Raw genomic sequence first — 26,968 nt, 5'->3', positions numbered from 1 at the left:
AGTACTGAAGAGCTGGCAGCAGGAAAGGATTAAAACACTAGATTACGGGATTCCCTCTGGGGGACACATGTTACGATAATAACTCATTCCCTGACCACCAGCCAGTCTCCACCCCCTGTGGCCTGAAACACACTACTTACGTGAGGTTTGATCAGTGCTACTCTCAGAACGTTAATATAATTTGAGACTGATTGGTGGGAAGCCCAGGTGGGGAGCAACAAGCGAACTTGCCAAAAATACAGAGAAAGTAACAAGCATACAGGAAAGCTACTCAAACCCAATGGACCAAGTCACTGGGATTGCCAAGTTTGAACATTAAAAACATACTTGAGAGAACTAACCTATTTCAAAGTAAAAATATAAGTTCCCCCCTCCTGGAATCATAATATTAGGGTTGAAAACAAAGGGATTTAGTTTGATTAAAAAAACCCCTAAAAAGCAGACTCATTTATGGTACTATTCATGTACATTGTTACACAGCAGCAGCAGAGTAGCTGAAGCAGAGAGACAACCCTTTGACCACGAGATTATACTAGTATTTTAGAAAAGACCTGCCACCCCAGTTTGTATCACTTTCTAGCAGGAGTTCTCAACCGTTCCCTCCTATGACCCCACACAATGGTCCTCCCGAGAATCCTTTGCCCCCATTCCCATGGTGCTGCAGGAAAGGAACTGTAGGAACTGGCACAATGGTTTACGGTGGCACCTGAAGGCCAGATATTTCCGTGCCAGCTCTGCTTCAGCAGAACACCAGATATGGCAAATAGAGAATCTTGACTCCTCCAAACAAGTGCTGGTGGCTCCCTCGCATGTCCCAAGCCACACGTCGAGAAGCACCTATGTACACGTGTAACCCTGGAGCATGAGATACACTGTGCATGGAGCTCACTGAAAGGGTTATTACGCATGTACTCACCAGTCTGTAGAGTCTGCTTTCCCCCTGAGAGGACTCCCAGGGGCAGCGTACCTGTGGGAGTCAGGCCCTTGAGAGTCAGCACGCTCTCACTCTCCTCTCTGAAAAAAAAGGATGCAGAAGGATGGATTACTCTTATCACAGCCAGCATTTAGGCAAGAGGGTTACAGCCAGCGGCATGTTCACTAAAATATTCCTTCCCTCCTAGGGGAATGCTACATACTTACCTTTGGGTAACCCTCAAGCTTAGGTCTGTACCATCTTGGCAGTAAACTGCCGAAGGTGATCCAAACAGCTTCCATTTGATGTCTTTTTCCACCAGGAAGTTTAATACAACCTTGCAGGCTCAGGTGCTCTATTTACTAGGACGACATGCAGCAAAGCCAACGGCAACTTCAACCAATACTTCCTTATTTACATGAAATGCACCTCTGATCTGGAGGGATCCCCACTACAGGTCTAATCTTTTCTGTTGATGAGGATGCTAGCTTTGATGGGATGGAGGTTTTTGTAGTCCCCGAAGAACAGGACTGACCATCAGCTTTGCAGCAGCAGACTACAGATAGATGCGAGCAATTTCCCCAAACCCAGACTCCCCATTTTGATATAGTTTTGCAGTCTCTCTCGGCTGGATTCCTGCCTGCATACTACCACCTTCACTCATACGGGTCAGATAGAGGAGCAACCCCCAGTACCCAGATTGCACATTAAGCTCACACACAAAACACTCCCAAGTTGCCTTCTTACCGGAGAACTGAAAAAACACGCGCCATCTTCCCAATGGCTCTGATCTTATTCCTGATGATCTCCTTACGGACGGTCGTGCCTGCTTTGAAAGAAAAAAAATTGTGTAAGGATTTCCTGCCCCCCTTTTAAAGCCACAGGTAATGTCAGTATGCAGCATCTGTCTGGCTCTAGGAAAGAGAAATCATGGATTACAAATTTACAGCTATGTTCTCTAGAAAACAATCTCTTGGGAGGGAGTAGGAATGGAAATGAGGATGGTGACACTGACAAAATGACACAGAATAAAGGTCTAAGGAAAGAGTAGAACCACCAGAAGAATGGATCACACAGTTCTTGCGGGAAGCAGCAGATCTTTACTCGACAGGTCAGATCACATTACACAGAATGTAACACAAATGACTCAGCCATGTAGACAGTTTGGTAAGGCAGAACACAGACAAATCTGACCGCTGACGAATACCTTGGAATGCCGGGCTGTGCTTGCAGAAGGGAGAGTGGTCACACAAGCATCACCTCTGGCATAAACACACTGCCTTGCAACTCTGCTTTGACCCTCACTCAAACATACAGTGAGGTAGGTGTACTCCCCTTTTACTATATACGCTGGGAGAAAAACATGGAAGGTGATTGATGATAAAATAGGAGAGATACATCTCCTCTCAGCTAAGACTCTTCAAATGGCACTATCACACATTAGAACAGTACAAGCCAAACTGGAGATTGAACATGCACCAATGGTTCAGCCATGCACTAGGTGGCTGCATTTGGAAGCCAAATAGAAATGTGACCCCAACTCTCAAGTTCCTAGAGGAACACAGCAGGGTTAAAAAACACACGGCGCTTATGTTAAAACTGAAAGGGGGAGGGAGAGCCTCCCCAGCTAGTCAGCTATTCAAATCCACTCCAAGGAATCTGGTGACACAGGCAGTGAGAATTAAGCTTGCAGCAAATTCTAGCTGGGTACCTTTCTGATAGCTTGAAATGTAGTGATCTTCAGGGAGAGGAGACACCAAGAAACAAGGAGATGAAGACAGAGATAGAAGAAACAAATTTAATTTTCATGGGAGAGAGGGGGAAAAAAAATCAAAAATGAAATTCAATGGGAGAAGCAGGTTAAAGTCTCCACCTGTTGACAGAAGTGGCACCTTGTTACATTATACCTCCCTACTACTTCCATGCCACATTTACTTTATTTTCTCTCAGTACTTTTCCATTTATCAAAATTTATGTATTACTCCACCTGCATTCAGCTTCCTTCACACATCATCACTTCAAAAATCACTAATCAGGACCAAATAATTGGCTGCTATTTCTGGAGCTAGTATGAAAAGGAAGGACAAATTGGCCCAGTGCTTGAGTGTTAAAGTTTAGATCTAGAGGGGCAGAGTAGCAGCGGAAAGACTGTCTGCAGCAGTAGATTGGGTAATAATGTTTGAGTCAGAAAAAATAAAATGGGGAATAATCCCATGACCTCGTAATGCCAGGAAATCATTCTTCAGATTATCTAGCGGGGAGTGCATTGCCACAAATAAGTACAACCCTATGCACTTCACTGTCATTGGATCGCAAAGGGACAGTTTTGTTTCTAGTTCTAAAGTGGATGCCAATCTCTTAGCTTAGCTTTAAACCATTCCCTCACCACTGTTAACAGCCCAACTTGTAATAAAGGTTGTTACCTTCCAAAGTTTCATCACCATCTGAAATCAACTCATCATCAGAGCATATGTTGAGGATGTTGACCAGCATCTCTGTGACTGCAAGAAGTAGTGACAAATAGGTAGGAAGATTAGAGGGGGCTGGCGCTCACACTGCTCAAGGGGGGAGGGTATCTGAGACAGTGAGCTGGATTGAACCAATGAGATCAGTCATTTATACATTTGAAGAGGGAGCCCAAAGATATTTTATAGCTACATTCTGCAGCATCTTTCATTGCAGAGGATCCCAAAATACATTTGATTAGCTACTTGAGATCCTCCGTCATAGAGGTGGGCGCAATCTGAGCATTGCACAGAATGCTGCACAACTGCATGGGAACTGGTCAGGGAGTGGGGTATCCACAGTGTTCATGCAGAAGAGATTGGGTCTCAGTTAAGAGCCCTTCCCATTCCCCTTTAACTCCCCCTACCCCACAAAAACTGCACAATACTCCATCTGTTTCAGGGAATGTCGGCTCTTCTGGAATTTCAACCTTTGGTTCCACAGAGTCAACATTTTAGACCTTTAAGCTATCCCCAAAACCTAAAGCCCTGAAAGAGAATCTAGACTGCTTGGGAGAGAGCGGCGCTCCTTTGTGAAGAAGCTGGAATTTTGGCACAATCTGTTTTTTTAGGCAGCCATACCTTATTAAAGCTGAAATCAAAGCCTCTCCCTGATTGTGGTGAATGCTCTGTCTGATGGGCCACACATCTACATCGTATTTACCTCTTTCTTTGTGTACCATGGAAGATGTCAGCACAGTTGGGGGAATTACCTAATCAGGGCTGTTTCATCAGTACAAAAATACTGTGAAACAGGGACCATTTTATTTAACTTCTTGGTAATGGCAAAGCAGACTTTTTTCCCCAAAGAAACTTAAAATCTGATGAACTTTAGCAATCAGAGTTCTACTACTGTACAATAGGTTATGATAAGTCTGAACTACTTATCCATACCATTTTACACTGCCAAGCTGCACCACATATTTAAAACTTCCGAGATAATCCCTTGATTTGATATTTACAGATATTTAGTTACCCTCAGGAGGCTTTAAACACATACAGTGCTATGATCTGTCACTGTTTAGGCCAAACAGATATCTGAATGCTTTATTTTTCTTACCCTTTTCCCCTACAAAAGGTAAAGACCAGGTGAAGACATCCATGAAGTTTGGAAGCCAGTAGGGGTGTGGAGAACAGTTGAACTGTCTGATGTTCATGACATTGTTTTCATATTTCAGCACAGCAGCTAGAAAAGGAGAGGGAAGGAGTGTGTGTATGCAGGCACTGTGAGCTCTGAGGAGCAAAGACGGTCTCCCTCTAGCACTGAGCGTTCGTGATCAAACAACGACAACCAGTTCCATTTGCGCAGCACCAAACTACTACTTATCTAGAATTAAGAGGCTTAAGTGGTATTTTCAGTTTATCGACTACAGGGCATGAAGTTTTAGACATTTCACGATAGCTCATCTTCCATATAGCTCCCCAGGACAATATACTGAGACTCTAAAGAAAAAGTACACTCTGCTCAGAAGCCTCAAAACGGTCACCTCAAAGAAACCACAAACTCGAAACTCTTGGATCCTAAGTAAAGGTTAGAAAGATAGGCGGAAAGTTTCCCTCACTTCTTATTTAAGATCAGAGGGGTTCCAGTTTATGAACATGGACAGCAACTGCATGCTACAGTGGCACAGTCACCATTACCAGCATGTATGTCATTCCCCCAGGGCTTATAGCTGGACAGTTTAGTTATAACAGCATGCAAACTTGCCATCTTAGAGCGGGACGCTTTAATAACCAATTAAAGCCAGTTAAAGTCAGAGTGGGAAAGAAGGGCTCTTGTTTAAGTTTGCTACTTAGTCCAGTTTAGACTAAGAAAAATGCTTTAGCTTTTAGTTTTAGAAACAAGATTCACAACTGCTTTTAGTCCTCAGTGTGGTTCTAATTTCACAGCAATGCTCCTTTTCCCAATGCAGGTCAATATTCATTTAAGGGCCCCTGATGACATGGTACAAGATGACACTCCCACAGATACCAGAATCAGAGGTGAAGGCCTATTAAGCACTCTTGACCAAGCAGTTTAAGATTCCTCCCTCTGAAGCACACACTTGGTCTGTGTCCAGAGTAACTAAGTGATTGCCACCAACTCCTCTGCAAGACTATTCCTCTGCCCTAAGGATCAGGCTCTTAGGAAAGAGTTCCTGCTCTCAGCCTAAATTTTACCTTTGCTCATTTTCATCCCATTATTTGTATTTCTAACCACCATGGACTATTCTGAACAATTTTCTTCCTCCTTCTCCTTCATGTTTACATGTGTCAAACACTTCTAGCTAGAGTGTGTCCTGTGGACCCACTGACCTGATGATGTCAACGAAACAGTGCGTGACTTCAGTAAGCAATGACAACAATCTGCTGCCAATTTGAACGCAGCTGCAATGTTAATAGCAGAGCTACTTTTCATTCAGTGCCATCACCCAAAAAAGGAAAATAATGTGATGCTGAAGTATCTAAGTTCAACTGACTAAAGGAAAGAAATTCAGATCCAAAGCTACTAACTCCATGGTTTCTTTATTCCTTTATGCACTGGTACTTCAACACATGGGTTGGGATAGGGTCAAGTCATACACAGAGTGGCAACCTTCACTATGATTTTACAGGCTTTTGTCAAACTGACACTTAATGAAGCTCTTTTGGATTCAACCCTAGCTTATCCCAGGCACACATCACATTGAAGAGGAGATGTTTTCTTAGGCTTCCATCAGACCACTGTGGCAGATAAAAGGTAATACTAACTTCAGGGATCTTGAGGAGTCTGTTTTGAGCTGTCCCACCTCCTTCCCCAGCTGTCACTTCCCAGACACCCACCTCCCCCTGAAAGCTGAGAACCAGATGAGTGGGAGTAGAATCATATCAGCAGGTCAGGCCAGGCTGGAAGAAGAGGGGCAGCAGCACACAGCAGCTAGCACGATGCAGTTGGGCTCAGTGACTAGCATGTTCTGGCTCACAGGCTGTGCGCGCACCTAGGGAAGTGGAAGAGGCTTCACTCAAATGAGAAGGATGGAGTGAGCTGGGGCTACTGCTAACAAAACAGAAGGAGGAAGTTGGAGAGGGGTTTCCTAAGGGTTAATATTAAAACAGCACTGGCATCCAAAACAACTGCAGAGATGTGGCCTTCCCAGCCTTACCCTTGTTGTTATACACATCTAGGTAGTTTGGTGCAGAGAAGATTGTGATTAGCGACGGAAAGCCTGTTGTCTGGCTCTTCCTGTACATTCGGTACCTAGAAGGCAGGGCATGGTGTTAGCATTCTGGTCTGGCTAAGGGTAGGAAAAAAAACCAAAAAAACCCATTCTTGCACAGTCCTAGCACTGCAGCACTTACCCGGCATCCTGGGCTTCATGAGCTCGGATTACAGATAACAAACTATTGTTTTGCAAAAATTCACAAACGGCAGGGTAACTGAAAAGAAGAGTTTTAAATACATTAGTAGGTAGCAAAGACAAAAATCCTCCCTCCTCTAGGGAGGCAGGAGAAATGAGAACAAAGAGCACTAATGGTCTCGTGAGCTTTGGAATTAAATCTTTAAATGAAAGCACTGCACATAGTTGTGGGCTGATTTCAGACGTACGGAGCATCTTTGCATAGGTCTACCCCACAGCTGGGAGCGAGCCCCCAGCCTGGCTGGCAGACTGATGCTTGCATGGCTCAAGCTAGCGTGCTAAAAAGAGCAGCGTGGATGTTACTACACCAGCGGAGGCTTGCGCTAGCCGCCGAGCTCGGACCCACCTGATCCTCTGGCTTCGCGCTTAGGTGGCTAGAGCAAGCCTCAGCCAGTGCAGCAACGTTCCCAATGCTATTCGTAGCATGCTAGCTAGAGCCCTGCAGTCACAAGTCTGTCTACCCAGGTTGGGAGGCCCACTCCCAGCAGCAGTGTAGTCACCCCCTTCAAAGCCAATGAAAGCTGCAACCGCTCAGCGCCTCTGAAATAAGGCCACAACCATGTACAGTGCCGTCTTTTAAAGATTCATCACAAAGCACATTGGAAACAGTAGTCAGTCTGGATTCCTATGCTAAATCCCAACCAGCCAGGTTGCAAGGAGCCAAGTAGAAAAAATTATCTTTTAAAATTATTTCTTTCCTTCTGAAATCCCCTTGATACCTTCTGGCCCCTGAAAGTCTCTCCAAAAGCACCACAACAGGTACCAGAAGTCTCATTACAACCTTGGATACTTGCGATTTCATCAAGTGATGCATCCTGGGGCAGCTTCAGGGAGTCAAGTAGATTTCCCATGGGGGAAAAACAGCTTTAAAGCAAGTTCATGTATTTCTGTGCTAACACAGACAACCCAAGAACTTGGTAAGTAGGGGCATTTAACACCACAATTGGATTTCAATCCCTCTCTCCATTTGCTTTTAAAACACTACCCAGGGCAAGTCAGAAGCCATAGTTCATCTGAGCCCCACTGAAACTCTGCTTACCTGTAGAAATAGGAGCAGCCTCGAACAGTGTTGTGAGTGAAATGCTCTAGCGTCTTCTCATTGCCGTAATCCTCTGATGGATCAGACCAGAGTAGGTCACACATCGGACCAAAGGCTGGAGGCTCTTTAAACCTGTCTAACTGGAAGGTGCACACAAAATGAGGACAATTGTGGAGGTCATGTGGCTTTGTAACGAAGGGGCACATGCCCCTAAGCAGAAGAGCTCTGGAGATGGGCTAGTTCAAATGAATTAGGATTAGAGCTTTGGACACCTCTCTTACTGAGTCTACTCAACAGATCTGAGCTTCCTCCCTTCCCTTTTTCCATCTTCTGGGGAGCAAGGTCTGAGTGGCAGCCATCTGGTCATCACTTGGATGCTCATGAGTTGCCTGGCTTTCTGCCCCTGCCTGCTTTCCCTTCTCCCTCAAAACATTCAGAAGACATCTTCGCTGTGGGAGAACCAGCGTATACTATCTGACTTTAAGCTCCCTGGTCTAACCACTAGAGAATGTTGCCTACACTCAAAGTGTCTACAGAAATTCAATGCCGTCAGCATCAAGGATGTTATTAACTTGTTACATGGTGGCAGAAAAAGTAAATTCTATACAACAACAAAAAACATACTGCAGACTTAAAAATGCAAACTATACCAGTGACAAGCTACCAAGTAGCAATTTAGGAAGAAGAGTTGGAACCAAGTCATAGTAACCAACCCAAAGGCCTTTAATTAGCCTGGAGTTTTGCTGACTGAAGGCCCAACTTTGGGACAATCTGTCAGGCCCTTGCAACCAACCAGCTCTGGCTGCATGAGAGAACTAAGGATAAGGTGGGAGAGAGGAAGAAAAGTGTGTGATCCATTACCCTCAAACACAAAGTAGCTTGAGCTGTGCTGCAGAACTACGGACCATAATGCTGTCTCAAGATACATGGGGGAGTATCAGAAACAGCAGATAAAATGGAGGAATAGCCAACGTCCATAGCTTGTTTTTCAACAAAGAACGTCAAACTACTTATATGCAGCAGCCACCTGTGGGGTGCAAAGGCTGTTAACCAGTGCACCGAACGCTCCATAATACGGACTAAGGAGTGTAATGTCCGTGCAATAGACAGGGCTTTGGCTTGTTTACATAGTGTCCAAAAGGCCCACGCACACCGAACTGCTTGGAACTCAATTTCTTCACCTCAGAAAGAAAAAAAGCTGATTTGTTCCTGCTGGGATCTTGGGCTCCCAGGAGGGTATCGAACCCGATGCTTAAACTGTAGACAACCCCTTTCGGTGAAGGGATCAAAGAAAGCCCTATTAAGACCAAACTTCAACAATCCAAGATTCCAGACGAAGCAATAACTCATGTCCACCAGAGATGGGTTGTGTGAGTATGCAACTAAAAATCGAACCCTAGTAATACAAGTGCCCAATAAAAATGTCAGCGTGAATGACGAGTGAGATTACTTACTTTCCTAATGTCATCTAGACATGTGATTTCTGGAGACAGTCCTCCATGGACGCACAGGAACTGCTGGTTTAGGAGGGCGGCGAGAGGAAGACAGTCAAATGTATCCATACATGCATCATACACTCGCTCCGAATATTTGATTCGACCTAATGGGGAGAGCAGGCGGGAGAGAGAGAGAAGATGATTTATCTTCTACCCAATGTGGGTTGATCAAGTTGAATGAAAAGGTTCCAGACCGTTCGTGCATTCAGACTGACATACTACAGGAACTGGCAGCAAAGGCCTTGATCTGTAGGAGCGTTGTCAGAGAGATTCCAGGAAGCTAATATAGACAGTGAAATAGAAACAGTCTACACCTATGACATTCTAAGCAAAGCTTTCCTCTAGCCCATTAATAGAGCTGTCTTGGAAAAATACTTAATGACCCTGAAAGTCAAAAGGCTTCCAATGTGGCCCCAGTTAGGAACTTTTACTTTAATCTTCTCCCCTCAAGCTCAGAAATTAATTTATCCTAGTGCATATTAACCTCCATACCAAGAACTTCCTGGAAGAGGCGCCTCAGCATTTGCTAACGGTTAGAAAGAACTTGGTTGACTAATAAAATCACGTAAATATCTTACATTCATATTGCACCTTTCATCTCAAAGGACCCCAAAGAATCCTACAAGCTTCAACTACTATGCAGACTATACACTAGGAACTGCAACAGCTGTTTAACTTGGCACAGCAATACCATGTAACGGTTTAGATCAGGAATTGCCGTTTCAGTTGGATACAAGTGCTCCAAGGGAGACTCGGGGAGGCTAAGGAGCTAGAATTTGACCAGGATGCCAGGGGTTAACACACCAAGTCTTACAAGAAATAGCATATAATCTTTAATGCCCACATATGGTCAGGTTCTCAGCTTTATGCCTCAGCCTGATATCAGGGGGACAATCAACTAGTAGCTGTTCTCTCACCACGCTGAGGCACTAGCTCATTACTGATTCAGAGAGCAAAGAGCCTTTCAGGGCACTTTCAGCACCATTCCCTGCCACTTGCGTTATTTCAGGGGCTCCTGAGTACTGACCTGACCCAACCTTTTCCGCCCGAGACCTGACTGGATTAGAACACGAAATGATCTGGTTCCTTCCCCTACAAGGAGCCACTGAGAACAAGTTCTCTTATTGAGCGTGCTGAGTTGGCCCAAATGGCTCCAAAAAAAAAAAAAAAAAGTCACATTCCGCAATCTCCACATTAAAATGCATTCTAAAAGCCAATGTTTTCGATTTCTTTTTATGGATACAACAGGAGGTGCTGTTCTAAGCAGCAATATGTCCAGACACCTGCTGGCTTAACCATTAATGCTCTGCAATTGGATGTCTTTTGCTGCTTGTTTTAACAGACAGGCTAGGAAGGTTTTCAGTAAGCGTCACAGAATTGATACGGGTTTCCTAAACGCAGAAACTAAGCTTTCACAACAAGCTGCCAGGCGGATTCAGAAACGTCCCCCCATAGGTGTTATTGAAGTAGTAAGACCCTACAACATCATGAAGTCACATTAGGAGATCACCATATCAAAGTACACATTGTCTCATGTCTGGCAGCCATCTTAGATGGTGATGTTTCATCTCAACCATGTCTTGGAAAAATCTTACTGTTACTGTAAGATTGACCTTCATCTACAAGGAAAAAGTGGTATTACTGACTTTTGCGTTTTCTCCTGCCCTCATTTCTGTGGCTCAAAAAGGCTTCTGTAGTGAAACATTTATGTACAAGAAAAGGCAGTTTTTGTTTATTATGCTTTTTAACAGGGGATACTGGGAACAGAATACAGACCTTTAACCTCTAGCACACTGGCTCAAATCCAGCCCAGCCCAGCCCAGCCGGGAGCAATAATGACCACCATCAGATGGCTCTTCAGTGTTCAGCACGAAGCAAGCTGTGCCTCAGCTCATTTCTGAACAAACAGGTACATTCCTGTCACACTTTACCCCTCTGACAGCAGTCTGAGCCACAGAACTGAACTAGTGCATGTCCTCTAGAGACGACTCTTTCAGGGTCAGGGTCAAAGCACACACAACTGCTGCCTCTGCTATGCTTGTTGTGTGGAGAGAGGATCTCAGTCTCCAGGGCTGGCACGCCACTTGACCTTTCACCAGCACTAGTTTCACATACTTTAAAAAGTTATAAATACTATATTTAACTAAAATAAAATTATCTTAGCGGTAATGATTCGCCCAGTACAAACACTAGGAAGAGTCCTTTATTTTCTTCCAGCTGTAATCACCAATTCCAGCTGCACAAACTGAACTGAAAGTCACTCGGCAGTAATTATAGGGTGCTGGGTCTAGAAGCTGTGGGGGGGACGGGGACGGGGGCACTTTGCATGCAATCATTTGTCAGTAAGACAGGAACACAGGAGATGGGCTTGTGCTCCTTTTATCTGCATTCATATTCCTTTTACCAAGAGAACTCAAATGCTACTTTAGCATATGTTCAGTACTCCATAGGATTGGTTCAACCCAAAATACTGAGCAGCATTTAAAGCAACGTGCTAGAATACTGGAAACAAGAGGACAGCTAGGTGCAGATACATTTGCCAAAGCCAGCTGGGCCATCCAAGGCAGGCCCAATAGAGGACTTCCTGGCCAGGTCGTGCTAGTGCATCTATGTCATTACTGAGGAGAATTGGGCATACTTACATTCCTGTTTAAAGGTGAAGTATTCTGTGAGGTGCCTGCACTCATGGTTCCCTCGAAGCAGGAACAGCGTTTTGGGATGATTTATCTTTAAACTCCATAAATACAGCACACACTACAAACGAGATGGAAGGAGAAGATGGTATGTCATAAAACCTTTTGTAGGGCACTAATCATCTATAGACTTTACTGAAAGTGTTTTGGAATAACATAAGGATGGCCATACTGGATCAGATCAACAGTCCATCTAGCCCAGTATCCTGTCTTCGGACAGTGGCCGGTGCCAGATGATTCGAAGGGAATGAACAGAACACGGGAATTAATCAAGTAATCCAGCCTTTGTCATCCAGTCCCAGCTTCTGGCAGTCAGAGGTTTAGGGACATCCAGAGCATGGGGTTACCTCCCTGACTATCTTGACTAATAGACATTGATGGACCTATCCTCCATGAACTTATTTAATTCTTTTTTGAACCCAGTTACAGTTTTGGCCTTCACAACATCCACGGCAACAAGTTCCACAGGTTGACTGTGTGTCGTGTGAAATATTTCCTTGTGTTTGTTTTAAACCTGCTGCCCAATAATTTCACTGGGTGACCCCTAGTTCATGTGTTATGTGAAGGGTTAAAGAACACTTCCTTATTCACTTTATCCACACCATTCATGATTTTTTAGACCTCTCACATTGCCCCTTAATTGTCTCTTTTCTAAGATGAACAGTCCTGGTCTTTTTAATCTCTTCTCATATGGAAGCTGTTCCATACCCCGAATAAATTTTGTTGCTTTTCTCTGTACTTTTCCCAACTCTAATATTTTTGAGATGGGACAACCAGTATTCAAGGTGTACCATGAATTTATATAGTGGCATTATGATATTTTGTCTTATTATCTATTCCTTTCCTAATGGTTCCTAAATTGTTTGCTTTTTTGACCACTACTGAACATTGAGCAGATGTTTTCAGAGAACTATCCACTATGACTCTAAGATCTTTTCCTTGAGTGGTAACAGCTAATGTTGACCCTTTCACTTTGTATTTATAGTTGGGATGATGTTTACCAATGTGCATTAATTACTTTGCTTTATCAACAGTGAATTTCATTTGCCATTTTGTTGCCAGTCACAAAAGGATCTCACAAAACTGGTTAACTCTTCTCAGTCAGCTTTGGACTTAACTACCTTGAGTTAATTTCATATCATCTGCAAACTTCGCCATTTCACTGTTTACCCCTTTTTCCCCACATAATTTATGAATATGTTCAACAGCACTAACCCCAATACAGATCCTTGGGGATCCTGCTATTTACCTCTCTCCACTGTGAAAACTGACCATTTATTCCTATCCTGTGTTTCCTACCTTTGAACCAGTTACTGATCCACAAGAGGACCTTCCCTCTTATCCCTCACTGCCTACATTGCTTAATAGCCTTTGGCAAGGGACACTGGGCTTTCTGAAAGTCTAGTCCTCTATATCATCCTTGTCCACAAATTTGTTGACCCCCTCAAAGAATTCTAATAGATTAGTGAGGCATGATTTCCCTTTACAAAAGCCATGTTGATTCTTCCCCAACATACTGTGTTCATCTCAGTGTCTGATAATTCTGTTCAGTACCAGGCAAATTGGTTGAAACCATAGTACAGAAATTCATTTTACCAGCCTATAATCTCCAGGATCACTTCTGAAGCCTTTAAAAAAAAACAAAAAACACAACCCAACATGACGTTAGCTATCTTCCTATCATCCGGTACAGAGGCTGATTTAAGCAATAGGTTACATACCACAGTTAGTAGTTCTGCAATTTTGTATCTGAGTTCCTTCAGAACTCTTGGGCGAATACCATCTGGTCCTGGTGACTTATTACCGTTTAATTTATCAATTTGTTCCAAAACCTCATATACTGACACCTCAAGCTGGGACCGCTCCTCAGATTTGTCACCTAGAAAGAATGGCTCGGGTGTGGGTATCTCACTCTCATCCTCTGCAGTGAATAGCAATGCAAAGAATTCACTGAGCTTCTCTGCAATGGCTTTATCTTCCTTGATTGCTCCTTTAGCATTTCGATCGTTGAGTGGTCCCTCTGATTGTTTGGCAGGTTTCCTGCTTCTGATGTACTTCCAAAAATTTGCTGTTAATTTGTGTGTTTTGCTAGTTGCTCCTCAAATTCTTTTTTGGCCTGCCTAATTATACTTTTACATTTGACTTGCCAGAGTGTATGTTCGCTAGTCCTGCCATGACTGCAGGGGACTCGACTAGATGACCTCTCGAGGTCCCTTCCAGTCCTCCGATTCCTTCCTATTTTCCTCCGTCGGATCAGACTTCCAATTTTTAAAAGATGTCTATTTATCTCTAAACACTTCTTTTACTCGGTTGTTTAGCCAAGGAGGCTTTTTTGGCGCTCTTTCCTGTTTTCTCTTTTATTTGGGGTATACACATAGTTTGAGCCTCTATTACAGGGCTTTTTAAAAGGTTCCATGCAGCTTACAGGCATTTCACTCTGGTGACTGTTCCTTTTAAATTCCATTTAACTAGTCTCCTCACTTTTGTGTTCCCCTTTTTGAAGTTAAATGCTATTGTAGTGGGTTTCTTTGGTATTTTCCCCAAGGATGTTACATTTAATGACATTTATGGTTGCTATTACCAAGCACTTCAACTACATTCACCTCTTGGACTGGATCCTGTGCACCATTTAGGACTAAATCAAGAATTGCCTCTTTCCTTGTGGGTTCCAGGACTAGCTGCTCCAAGAAGTAGTCATTAATGATGTCTAGAAATTTTATTTCTGTATCCCAACCTGACGTGACACATTACCAGTCGATATGGGGATAATTGAAATTCCCCATTATTATTGGTTTCCTGATTTTGTAGCCTCTCTAGTCTCTAAGCATTTCACAATCATGGTCACCATCCTCGTCAGGCGGTCAGTAATATATTGCTACTGCTATACTCTGATTCAAGCACAGAATTTCTATCCATAGAGATTCTGTGTTTGATTCAGTTAAGATTTTTACTATATTTGACTATGCTTTCTTTCACGTATAGTGCCACTGCCCCACTAGTGTGACTTACTCTGTCATTCCTATATATTTTATACCCTAGAATTATCGTCTCTCTTTGATGATCATCATTCCACCAAGTTTCTGTGGTGCCTGTTATATCAATATCCTCATTTAATAACAGGCATTCAAGTTGAGTCCGTCTTAAAATAAACCCAAAAAGTTGATTTCAAGTAGAACCTTAAGAGCAACCTCGTTCCATAAGCAGCATCAGATCTTATCTTGGTCAATTTCACCAGTGGGGGGAAAAGCCACAGCACACATTTCTCTATATTAGGCTTGAGCTAGAGAACTGACAGATGAGATCTCATTCAACTGAAACCAACTTTGCATTGGGTGGGGGCAGCTTTTCCTTCCTTCCTCCCTATCAGCAGAAACCAAAGTAAGAGCACTCCTTTTCAGAGCAGCTAAGCACAAACAGATGGACAGTATCTCTACAGCTGTCCCATCTGCAACCTAAACTGGAGATCATTATGTCCTTGCTGACCATTATATCAAGTGTGTTGAATATTAGTTAGAGCCTCATGTTTCTAGTATGGGGGGGAAAAAACCAAACTTCTGAGTACATGTTATATTCATGTGGTATAGATGCTTGAAGAAATGAAAAAGCCCCAAACAGGAAAAACTCAAAACCCTCTGGGGGCTGAAAAAAGTTTCACAAGCTTGCTTTGAACAGTGTCACTGAACAAGTGCCTCAGTGTCACTGTGGAACAGACCAATATCAAATTGACACAACAGCCTTACTAGGGCCAGGGAAATACTCCAGGCTAGCTTGCCAAGGAAGCTCTGAAGATAAATGTTCTGAAGAAGATACTTATATCATCCTGTGGTTGGCAAACTGACTTAACCAGCTGATTTGTCTAACATGGGAGAAGTGATATCAAGTTTGCCTTGATGATTTTGAGAGTTGGAAGGTAATCTGTTATGACAACAAACAGTATGGCTTGGATTAAAGTTTGGAACAAGCACTTGCCCTTTAGGCTGACATGCTGCAAAAACTGTACATTCTTTCACAACATGAAAGATGAAGGTTGACATCAGAAAGCAAATTTTGCACTTAATGCATGCTGGTTTGGGTGCACAGTATTCCAGAAGCCAGCTGCTGTGGTATAAAAATTAATTCCAGAGCAGAGACAAACCAACTTCAATCCAGTTTCTATTACAGATGGCTAAAACATCAAGGTACTTAAATATTGAACCTCCAGGCAAACTCTGATTTACTCATTTGAAACCTTAAAATCTCCAGAGAATAAGGAGCCTTTCTGCCTAGGTAAATGTAAGGGTTTCCAGAGCCCCATGGAGTTCTGAAGCATCTCTCTGCATGTTACAGAATTTAAACCTTAAAGGAAGAGACATGCTAACACAATCCTAATTTTAACTACTACTACAGATAATGCAACATTGTCAGGTAATTTAGGTTGTCCGTTTAGATCCAGAATAAAATATTTTACTAAGACTATTTATAGGAGAAATGTTCCCACAAATTTATAAATATTCTGCAATTTCAACTTTATCCTGGTGTGTTTGCAACCTAAATGTCACAGATCAGGGGTAGCACATGAGAACCAGAAAATGAAAGTTACTATAAACGACACAAATTGACATGAGGGATGGAGACAGAAGATCAGGGAACTGACTAAGCTGGTTTCACTGCCTGAGGGGGGAATAGAGCAATGATGGAGTGGAAATCAGAGTTTAAAAGTTCTTTCAGTTTTAAATCATCTCTCATCATGTTAGCAACCTGGGGAAGAGCTATTAAAAATACGTACGTTTTAAAAAATATAGTCGTGTAGAATAATGGATGTAACCATGAAACAATGCTTTCTGACAACAGAACAAAATCTACAGAACTCTAAATCAAACTTTACATTTTAATCTCAAATGGTGGATATTTCACAAGTACCTGAAAAATCACTGGTGTTGAGAAAGGGAACACATAAGGAGAAATATAGTTCAAAGAGCACTGAACAGCCTGTTGATGTCTCTACAGGAGCCATGATAAGAAGTAATAGAGATAACTACAGTTGCATTCATGTGATTTTTTTAGTTGGTGTTTTACAAAGAGATCCCTTATCCAGATTTTCCAAGGCTCTGTGCCTAGAAACAGATTACTAAATGGTTACAACATCGCAGTAGCAACTTGAAACAATTATGGATTACTAGATTTAAGAATGCAATTTCCCTTTTTTTTTGTCTGTGACCTTAAAGCCTAAAGCCATGCACCAAGGTGTACATGAATATTTAATTTCTTCCCTTACAAACCGACACTCATACAAAAGATTTACCGCTACTTACAAGAAGGAGATCAGAACTGCCTGCAATAAAGCATGATGGAACATTTCCTAAATGAAGCATAAGGAATCAAATTGTAGGGGGCCTTGAAGAACCTTTTTAAGAGTCCCTTTATGCAAATACATAACTAGCATTATAAACAGAGATATGTTCCTTTAAAAAAGGTCAGCTGAGACTTACAAATTCATAAAAATTGCATCTATAAAGTGCTTATAAATAATAAGCCTTCCATCCCTCTTCTGAAATAGGCAAGTATTGCCATTCTATAGATAGGAAAACAGGTACGGGGGTGGAAATGGCAGTCATTGGCAAAGCAGGGAACAGAAAGAAAGAGCTCCAGAAGTCTATCTTATGCTCAGACCGCATTTTTTCTTTAATGGGTTATGTATTCTGGGATACTGCTAATGTAATGGATGGACAAAGCAAGGGAATATGATTAAATGCTTGCTATTTGAAAATATTATGCGAAAACAGACATTGAGAATTATTCAGTCTTATTGCAGGATGGGGTAGAGAATGAATCCAGCTTCTATTTACAATTGCACATAGTTTGGTGTGTTAAATCAAAGTGAATTTACAGCTTACATGGTTTAGCAAGAGAAGCTTATCACTGCTTTCCTTAATAATGCTAACAAGACAGAACAGAGTCAAACTGAAAGAAAAGGTGTAAAAGCAAAACATGCCCTCCCCTCTCAGAGAGGGGTCAGTTTCCCTTCAAACATTCATTGCTTTTTTCTCTCTGATGTAATATCAGAATCACCAGCAGGATCAACCGGGCTGTGATAAGCACACTTGTTAGAAATTGTAGTGACATTGTCAAGGTTGGCAGGCCCCACATTAAGTCTACTAGAATATTAATTTTTAATGTGAATTTTGTGAAATATGCTAAAATTAGAAGTCCCACTCTAGAGACCAAAGTTCTCTTAAACCACAATGAAGAGCTACAGCCATGGCCATGCAAGGTTTCCTGTCAACATGTCTGAACCTTTATTTGGCTAGACAATCTCTAGGGGTTTGGTCTCCTGAATCCAGTCAATCTTGGCCACTCGGAGGAGTGCTCCAGAAAATGGGTCTATTAGAGCTATTGTGTCTTTTTTTTAAGGACACTTCTACTGGGAATTGGAACTGGAGTGAGCCAAAACTCATTTTACATGGGCCAGTCATGAGTGCCAACCTGAAGGTCAATTTTTGGTGATTTCCTCTGATCATGAAAAAAAAAGTACTTCTGGCCTCCAAACTGAGGGATGCAAAAGAAAGCAAGCACTCAGCACTCTAGGTGTGCAATTTTATATCACACCTCTTTACTGCTGCCTTCTAGTTTTAGTGAGATTTACAGGAATTCTACTCGGTGCACATATCTGAAAACCAAAACAAGAGCTGTTCGATCTAATTTTAGGCTTACCAACTTTGACTGTGTTGCTTCAATATTTAATCATCCTGGATCAAACTGTACATTCTAGCCCCGCCGAAGTACCGTACATTAAATTCTGTAATTAAACAATGACAACAAGGAGCCCTGATGTAATCTAACTTGGCAAATTAATCCAGCAAAGCTCTGCACCACCATCACTTCACCTCTACTGATAGATAAAACTGATTCTGTTTCTGGTCAATCCTTTTATTTTATATTTAATAAAACAGATTTTATCAATTGTATTATGGTACCACACCTAGAGTTTCCATGTAAGACGAGAACCTCATCACACTAAGCACTGTGCACAGAGTGGAAGATATTCCCAGCACCTAAGAGCATTCAGTCAAGAAAAGATGGAGGGCCAGAAAGAGGAAGTGAATCGTCCAGTGCCACAGATGGTTACTGGCGGATCTGACGTAGAACCCAGATCTCCCGAGTCCCAGTCCAGTGCCCTGTCCTTTAGCCGCTGATATTTTAAAGGGGAAAAATTAGGTTAAAGTATCACTCCTGCTGTTGGTGCTTATACATTAGATCCTTTTCTGAATACAGTGCACGGGATACACTGGGAAACACACAACTGCTGAAATGCCTGTATGTAGGAGCCTCTAAGACAGGAGATCCTCACAAAAGTGGAAGATGCACAGAATGTGTTTGACTAAAAATCTGATAGAAACCACACAATAATATATGCATGTTTTAAAAAGCAGCTCCTCTCTCACTTCCAGATGATGGGGATAATCAATTACCAAAGCCCCTTCACATCACTGGCAGCAGAAAAACTGTTTGCTAGTGCACAGGCCGTTTATTTCTTAAACTTAGATGTTTCATATGTGAAACAAAAAACAGTCCAGTAAACAGCCAGAACTTACATAATAGAATTACAAAGACTGCAAAATCATGGCTCCTTATGAGCAAGAATACCAGTCAGCTTTTACCACCAGACCTGCAGGAGACCTACAATACTACCTGTAACAAAATGAATCTCTTTTTCCGAGAAAGGCACCCATGATATGAAAGGAAGGAAAAATTCATAAAGAGGAAGCTATGTGGAACTGATCTCAATCCGAGCCACAATTCTAACCAGCCTCTGAATATTGTAATATAATGGCTTACAGTCTTGCATCTGAGAAAGGGAACAAATGAAGTATGTTTATTTAGCACAGATATTGCCTGCATGTTAGGCTCCATTGTGCTAGGCACATAGCCTATAGTATAGCATCCAGACTGCACGTCACTACAAGAGATCACTAGGAATGAGAACATTTTCCTTTACTTTTAACTTATTGGGTGTGAGTTTAGTGTGACAGCTCTGGAGACCAGATGCCTCTGTTTATCCCTAGAACAGGTACTAAAACAGCAATAGCAACAATGCCAGCTTCCCTCACAGACTGCTACACAATAGGGATCAACCACCCCACTCTGGAGAGACAGAGTTCAGTCTCTAGGTCTTAGTCAAGCCCTGTCTTCTGCAATGGCTGCCAAATAATGAGCTCATTAGACCCAGTTGCAATGATGGGTTTAAATGACAGGCACGGAGATCAAACGTTTCCCGGAGACTATTTCCTTTTTGCAATCAGAAGCCTCAACTTCTGTACAACAAAAAAATGTTGTGGCATCTTTGTGCTCATTTTAACGATCACCATAGGATGTTGCTTTTAAACTACAACACACAAACAGTGGGTCCAGAAAGAATTTGGTAAAGATCTCTGAGCTGACCGAACTGACTTTTGGGCATATTTGAATACTCAGCTTGTATGCTATGAACAGCCACTTTTACCCTGGCAACCCATCAAATATTAATGGCCACACAGGTATCTTCCAGGGGTCACTTGGGTCCCCAACAACTAATACAGTTTGCCTTAACACCTCCCTGATCCCCAGTTTTGCATCCTGCTTCCTGACTGCATACATCAGGATGCAATTATACAATTACATCCTATTTCACTCAGTTAAAAGGTCATGATCATCAGTAGCTCTGGGCAGACACTTGACAATATCCCCTCCCAGCATATGGATGCACAAGCTTGTGCCATGACTCACAAAAGGGCCTGTGGATGCCAGCATTCCTCACCTTTTTAAACTGGAAAGCACAGCAAAATCTGGATGCCTTGCAACTACCTGAATCTCTGTGATAAAGAGACTGTGCCTGCAAAACTAAGGCACTCAAGTATCTCAGATCACAGCAGCTGGCCTTCTGAATCCAGTCACCTCTGAAAAGGTTTTCACTGTATATGTTAGAAACCCTGAAAAAACCATAAAGAACTAGATTAACCAGCCACTTGTTAACTAGCCACTTCTTTGCCCACACAGCTGTTGTCCAAGCTGTTTGCTGAACTGCTGACATTTCACTATAGAAACTGGTGCTGCTGCAGTTTATTGCACACCCAAATGGGGATCTCTCTAGGCAACACTTTGCAACATATAGGCAACACTTTGCAGTAGGTGGAAAGAAAAGGCACACATCAATAAGCACAAGGGAAGCAAGCCTTCTATATTCTGTTTTATCAGTGACATTTGGATCAGCCCCCGCATGTACTAATCAAAGCCCACCCTGCTTCGTGAAAGATCAATGCTTGCTCTGTGGGGAAAGAGAATGCTTCATGGCTTTATCTCCCCTGCGGACTCAAGGGAAACGGGGAGAGGAGGGTCAAGAATGGCATGAAAGGGATTCATGCTGACAGCTTACAAAGAACAGCTGTCCCAAATGTCTCCAAAGACTGAAAGGGTTGGGTTGCTCTACAAAGGTCTCCAACTTTTAAGATGTATTAGGCTTAAAAAGGGACCAGACCAAGCAAAATTTGACTAACTCAAATTTGCTGCCTTTATTCCGTGATAAGATTTTCTCAGCTCAATTCTCTCCCCAGAAAGACTACCTGGTGATCCATTTTCCTTGCCTGCTGTACACACTTCTTCCTGGTTCTGATGCTTTCCCATTTTTAGTCCAAATTGCGCCCACCACCATAGTACTTAAGCACTTACTCCTTAATCTTTCTCCCACATGCTAGACAATCTAGCCTATCTGTGATAAGATCCCAGGATCAAAGGCTGGGGGTTGGGGAGTCACCTCCCTGTCCATGTTCTGTAGAGCATATGCTGTTGCGTATGCACAACTTTAACATCACAAAAGAAATATTCCTCAGATCACTGAAGGATTAAACTGGCATTCAACAATATCTCTGGCAGGTAAATCCATTTAAACACACAACACTGGAGTATGCACAAACCAAACTGTTTAAGTAGGAATAGTATGAAACTACAGTCATTCCTTCTCCCTTCCAGAAATAATACACAAAGGCACCAGTGCCAGCACTACAGAAATCCTATTGGCTGAACATTAGAAATCCAATCTCTCAAGCATCAATGTGTCCACTCTCCCAGCAACTGCTCAGTGTCTCACCTTGGCTTAAAGTCAATATGTAGGAGCCCAGAAGTATTAGGATGAAAGGAGGCCAGGCAGCTGCCAAAACACAGTCAGTCAGTCGTACCCCACTAAATACCCTTCAAAGAACTATTTACACTACATACCCTTATTGCTGCCTTTTGTAGTCCCCGACTTATATTTTAACTGATCTCTGCAAACAGAAATTCTGCTTGAGTTCCAATAGGTCAGGTCTTCATTACCTTTGTTCTCATATCTGACATTAACTGACATTGCTATGCAGCATCTTATTCTATTGCCTTTAGAAGCAAGACCCACAAGCCCTGGCATCATTAGTTTGGCCATCTTATGTCCTCTGATAGTCTCAAATGTCACTTGTTATACTGTGTGTGTACCTAGAATAAGCACTTCTTTAGTAGTCAACTCCACTTTCATGCAAAGTGAGATAGCACCCCTGAGGGTCTGTGGCATTTACTAGTAACTCTTCCACATGGAGACAAGTCACAACCACCTCCTGACATGAGAACTATGTGCTTGTTCAGTTACCAGGAACCATTCAGAGAGCTAGTAGCTAACTGTTACTGATCAAAGTCAATTAAATCTGTCCTTTAAGACCAACAATTCTCAACTTTGCCTAGCTGCAATACTACATGATCAGTGAATGGAGTCACAAAATCCTGGTGTGATGACTGACATTACACTGACAAAGCATGTAGCTACAACATAGTTAGGTATGTAGTTAGAGGACACTCTACTGTGATTATTGTGTGGCTCATTCGGGCCAATGTTCTGGGTGAAATTCCACCCTCTAACTCCAGCCTTTTACATTCATGCAACACTGAATACTTTAGGGGCTAATGGGTAGATAGTATCTCTTCTTCCTCTGCTATGAAACTCACTGCTTCCTTGTGTGTTATGGGCGATATGAGGAGTGCACCTGTGATCAACTCTCCCTCTTGCTCTGCTCACAATCAGACAGACAGCCACATGTGAAATTAAAGCTACAGACTCAGAATCAAGAGTTTAGACATTAACCCTTCCACAGTTGTTTTCCTGTCTCTACATATTGAGGGCACAACTTTCAACTTGCCCCAAAAATAATGTCCCATTGGTTAATAAAACTTCTCTAATAAATCACACTGCAAGTAGAGGACCTATAAGCAACGTGCCTTCCTCTTATGCAGAAGCATACTAGAACCTAAAAACGGTGTAAGAGATAAATATTTGTTCGGCTTAGTTCAGACTTTAACATCGTAATCCCCAAAGGCACAGGTTTATATGTCACCTCTATACTGAAGTAGCCTCTGTCCACGTAGTCTCCCAGGAAGAGGTAGCGGGTGTTATTGGGTGATCCTCCAACTTCAAACAACTTCATCAGGTCAAAGAACTGCCCGTGAATGTCACCACACACTAAGGGGGGTGAAGGAGAGCAAAAAAGGCAATTACATGCTGAGAAGAGAAAGATCATGGCAGCAACAGGGAGCATGGCTTCATTTTGACCTAAGCTACTGTGGCATTATATCCAGCTTCTGTGAAAACTTTACCTATGCTACCAAAATGCTCCCTCTTCTGGGAGTAAAGGCAATTTTAAAACCCCACTGCCTGAAAAATGATGGAAAGAACACGCAGCAGCAGATCTGCTATTTTTGGCAGCTTGCAATTCTAGACAGCCCTTATATGTGACTTCAGCTTCAGAAAGCTCTCTCTCACCTGTGATTGGAGCCTCTACTTCAATCATTGTCTTCTCATGCCTCAGAATGGCAGCCCCATCATTGATTATCTTCAATGCTGCATCCTCTTCTAGCCGCCCTTCCTTCACCAAATGGCTTTTCAAGACATCAAGCCTGGGCTTTCCATCCTCAAACACTTCCTTCAGTGTGAGCCGTTGCGTGGGAGGAAATGGGACAGCTAGAAAACAGAAGCAAAGACATTAGCAATGTGTCTCTTTAAAGGGATTCATACTCACATTTCAGCATTAGACTTCTGTCCAGCGCTCAGACATGAACAGTCACAAGCATCTGTTTCAATACACATTTGTCTTCTCAAATACAACAATATCAAAGTCATGCTTCCAACCCAACTAACAGGCAGCCTCACGTTAGAAATCACCATATACAGCCATGCAAAATGTTATCTGTGTACCTGGGGCAGGTGAAAGGGGTGCAAAACTACAGTAGATGTGGGAACTAAAGTGTTTCTTGACTTTAGTGAGGGAAACCACTACCATAACACTGTTTTAGAAGGGATGGGTTATGGGTGCAAATATTGTATACCAGTAGAATAACTAACCAAATGTACTTGTTTGTAGAGGACAGCAATCAAGTGTTGGTTATCTAGAGCTTAGGGGATGACCGTTAGTGCTTGCAGCTCAACCTGCATAGCTTATCAGGAAGTTGCTTTCACCACCACAACACCTTGCACTTTATTCAGTACATGCACAAATTAAGTGTGACTCATACAGGCTCAGCACAGGGTACCACTTGGCTAGTCATGATGATACCCTGTATTCATTTATTGTACATATTCTAAGGCACCCATCACTTCAATATCTAAGCATACCTTTGAGATGCACTGCTTAACTTTTACCACGTTAAAGGTGGTGACACGTCAAAAGCCACTACACTTTCATGAAACAGAACTGTGTTATTTGTTAGAGGCTTCCAGCAGAAGGGAAGTATTTGAAATTTGGAAGAAAATTTTCTAATGATTTGTTAGAGGTGTCAAATTAAGGTTCCCATCTGCCATCTCTCAGGCCAGGATAAATTAAAAATAATAAAACACAAGTGACCCTTGCATAGTATTTCAAGGACACAGTGTTTCTATTTCTGAAAAATTAGCTCCAGAAAAACTGAATGCTGTGGGTGTTCTCAAAACAGCAAGAAAGGGAGACTAAAGGTAAAATCCAGTCATGCAGATGTAAAAGTGTCCCCCAACTAAAGATGGTGACAACATACAACTTAACTTGCTTGTAGCTATTTGCCTCTCTTATCACAAAGATGTCGTGTAGAGATGATCATGGGTCCTGCTTCCATTTCCTTTTAGAAACATCTTAAATAACCATGTATCTTTTCAACCATCTAGCTTCGGCTTTTCTCCTACAGCCCCCATCACTGCAGTATCTAAATGCTCAAGATAAAGCATTACGAGTAAAAAGAAAAGGAGGACTTGTAGCACCTTAGAGACTAACCAATTTATTTGAACATAAGCTTTCGTGAGCTACAGCATCTGATGAAGTGAGCTGTAGCTCACGAAAGCTTATGCTCAAATAAATTGGTTAGTCTCTAAGGTGCCACAAGTCCTCCTTTTCTTTTTGCGAATACAGACTAACACGGCTGCTACTCTGAAACCCGTCATTACTAGTAAAACGCTCCATAGGGAAAAATTCTGCACTGGGAAGAAGAGGCTAGGGTACAGCTATATTAGGAGGAATTCTGCTTCTAGGGATTCCCCGCGGGCACTGCACACCACTATGAGCATAAATTGACAGGAAAAACCCCTTATCTGGCCAGGGAAAATTCCTGTGGTGCAGGTACTGTTTATGCAGATCCCCTATCAGCTGTGACACAGGCCATAGTGCACATCTCTGTGGAGACTGTGATTAGCACTGCTGTCCCTAAGCAGTTGGGGACTGCCCTTGGAACTACCTAGAATCCCGAGGGCACAAAAGTGGCTTAAAGACACCTTAGTCACTCCCACCCCTGGGTGTGCCTGCATGGGCTGCATCTCCAAGTGTCACAGCACACAATCCCAACTGTGACCAGGTAAGGTACCAGGTCTTTCCCATCTCCAACTTCAATGTTACGACCATGTGCTGGGAAAATGGATTTGCTCTTAACTCTAAACCAGATGCAACACAAAAATATTACTGAAATACAAATGAAGTTGATGTGCCTAGCAATCATCAATGAAAGAGGTTCAATATGCCAAACTGCTGAATTTATAGGCACGGTAAAGTTGCTTATCAAACAATACAGTGACTAACAGGAATGTAACTGATCTCTCTTAACTGCAAATACAGTAGCTCCTTAGGGCTTGTCTCCACCTATGATGGAAATGGAGATAAGCCCTAAGGAGTGAAGATCGGCTAGACTGCAGACCGCTCTCCCATCGACTCCGGTACTCCACCGGAAAGAGAAGAGTAAGGGGAGTCGACGGGCTAGCATCTCCCGTCAACACAGCATAGCGTGGACCCCGCAAACTTGAGTTACGCTAGTAACGTAACTCAAATTGTGTAGCTTAGATCGACTTTCCCCCATAGTGTAGACACGCCCTTAGTTTGGAACCCAGGGGCAGAGAGAAAGACAGCAAGTCTACACCAGAGGGTAGGTCTACACTGCAATTAAAATCCTGCTGCTGGCCTCTGCCAGCTGACTCCGGCTAAGGCGCTGTCTAATTGCAGAGTAGACGTTTGGGCTGAGGCCAGAGCCAAGGCTCTGGGACCCTTAGCCTTTAGAGCCCTGCAAGCCTGAATCAGCTGGCATGGGCCAGCCAAGGGTGTATAATTGCAGCGCAGGCATATGCAGAGAGTGTCTTAGAAGCCAAACATTATTTTCCAAATAACGTGGAATGTAGGACAGAAGGAGAACAAGATTGGATGTAATGAAAGGAGACCCAGTCCAGCACTCTGTGACTGGAATAATGTGACAACTTTATTCACTGAAAGTTGTCAGAAAGAAATTGCAGGATTTGGCAGCTGGGTAGGGTTGGAAGCAGGGGAAGGAAAGAAGGAGAGGGACACTAATGAGTGCAGTACAAATCTGTGTACAGCACCCAGCACACTAGGGCCTCAACCTGATTGAGGCTTTCAGGCACTACTGTAATTAATCATATTAGAAGTTAATTCTTGTATGGAACTCAGCAGTCGT

At 42.7% G+C, this 26,968-nt stretch overlaps 1 protein-coding gene across 6 annotated transcripts in view; it reads right to left on the bottom strand.

Moving 5' to 3' along the window:
• PPP3CC (protein phosphatase 3 catalytic subunit gamma) overlaps positions 1-26,968 on the bottom strand; it is a 52,556-nt gene that overhangs the window by 8,438 nt on the left and 17,150 nt on the right. For 2 of the 6 annotated variants that reach the window (XM_074940155.1, XM_074940150.1), the window contains exons 2-13: positions 23,814-24,011; positions 23,389-23,513; positions 11,972-12,083; positions 9,288-9,433; positions 7,834-7,973; positions 6,736-6,813; positions 6,540-6,634; positions 4,478-4,603; positions 3,337-3,414; positions 2,625-2,651; positions 1,661-1,742; positions 917-1,014 (exon numbers count right to left, since the gene is read on the bottom strand). In XM_074940155.1, coding sequence (XP_074796256.1) covers positions 917-1,014; positions 1,661-1,742; positions 2,625-2,651; positions 3,337-3,414; positions 4,478-4,603; positions 6,540-6,634; positions 6,736-6,813; positions 7,834-7,973; positions 9,288-9,433; positions 11,972-12,083; positions 23,389-23,513; positions 23,814-24,011 — 1,305 coding nt within the window. The remainder of the gene's footprint in view (positions 1-916; positions 1,015-1,660; positions 1,743-2,624; positions 2,652-3,336; positions 3,415-4,477; positions 4,604-6,539; positions 6,635-6,735; positions 6,814-7,833; positions 7,974-9,287; positions 9,434-11,971; positions 12,084-23,388; positions 23,514-23,813; positions 24,012-26,968) is intronic. The other 4 variants (XM_074940156.1, XM_074940152.1, XM_074940151.1 and 1 more) reach the window with 3 other exon arrangements.

The sequence above is a fragment of the Natator depressus genome, chromosome 26, assembly GCF_965152275.1.
Source record: "Natator depressus isolate rNatDep1 chromosome 26, rNatDep2.hap1, whole genome shotgun sequence".
In the NCBI taxonomy this organism is placed as follows: Eukaryota; Metazoa; Chordata; order Testudines; family Cheloniidae; genus Natator; species Natator depressus.
This window is presented reverse-complemented; position numbering and strand designations above follow the sequence as displayed.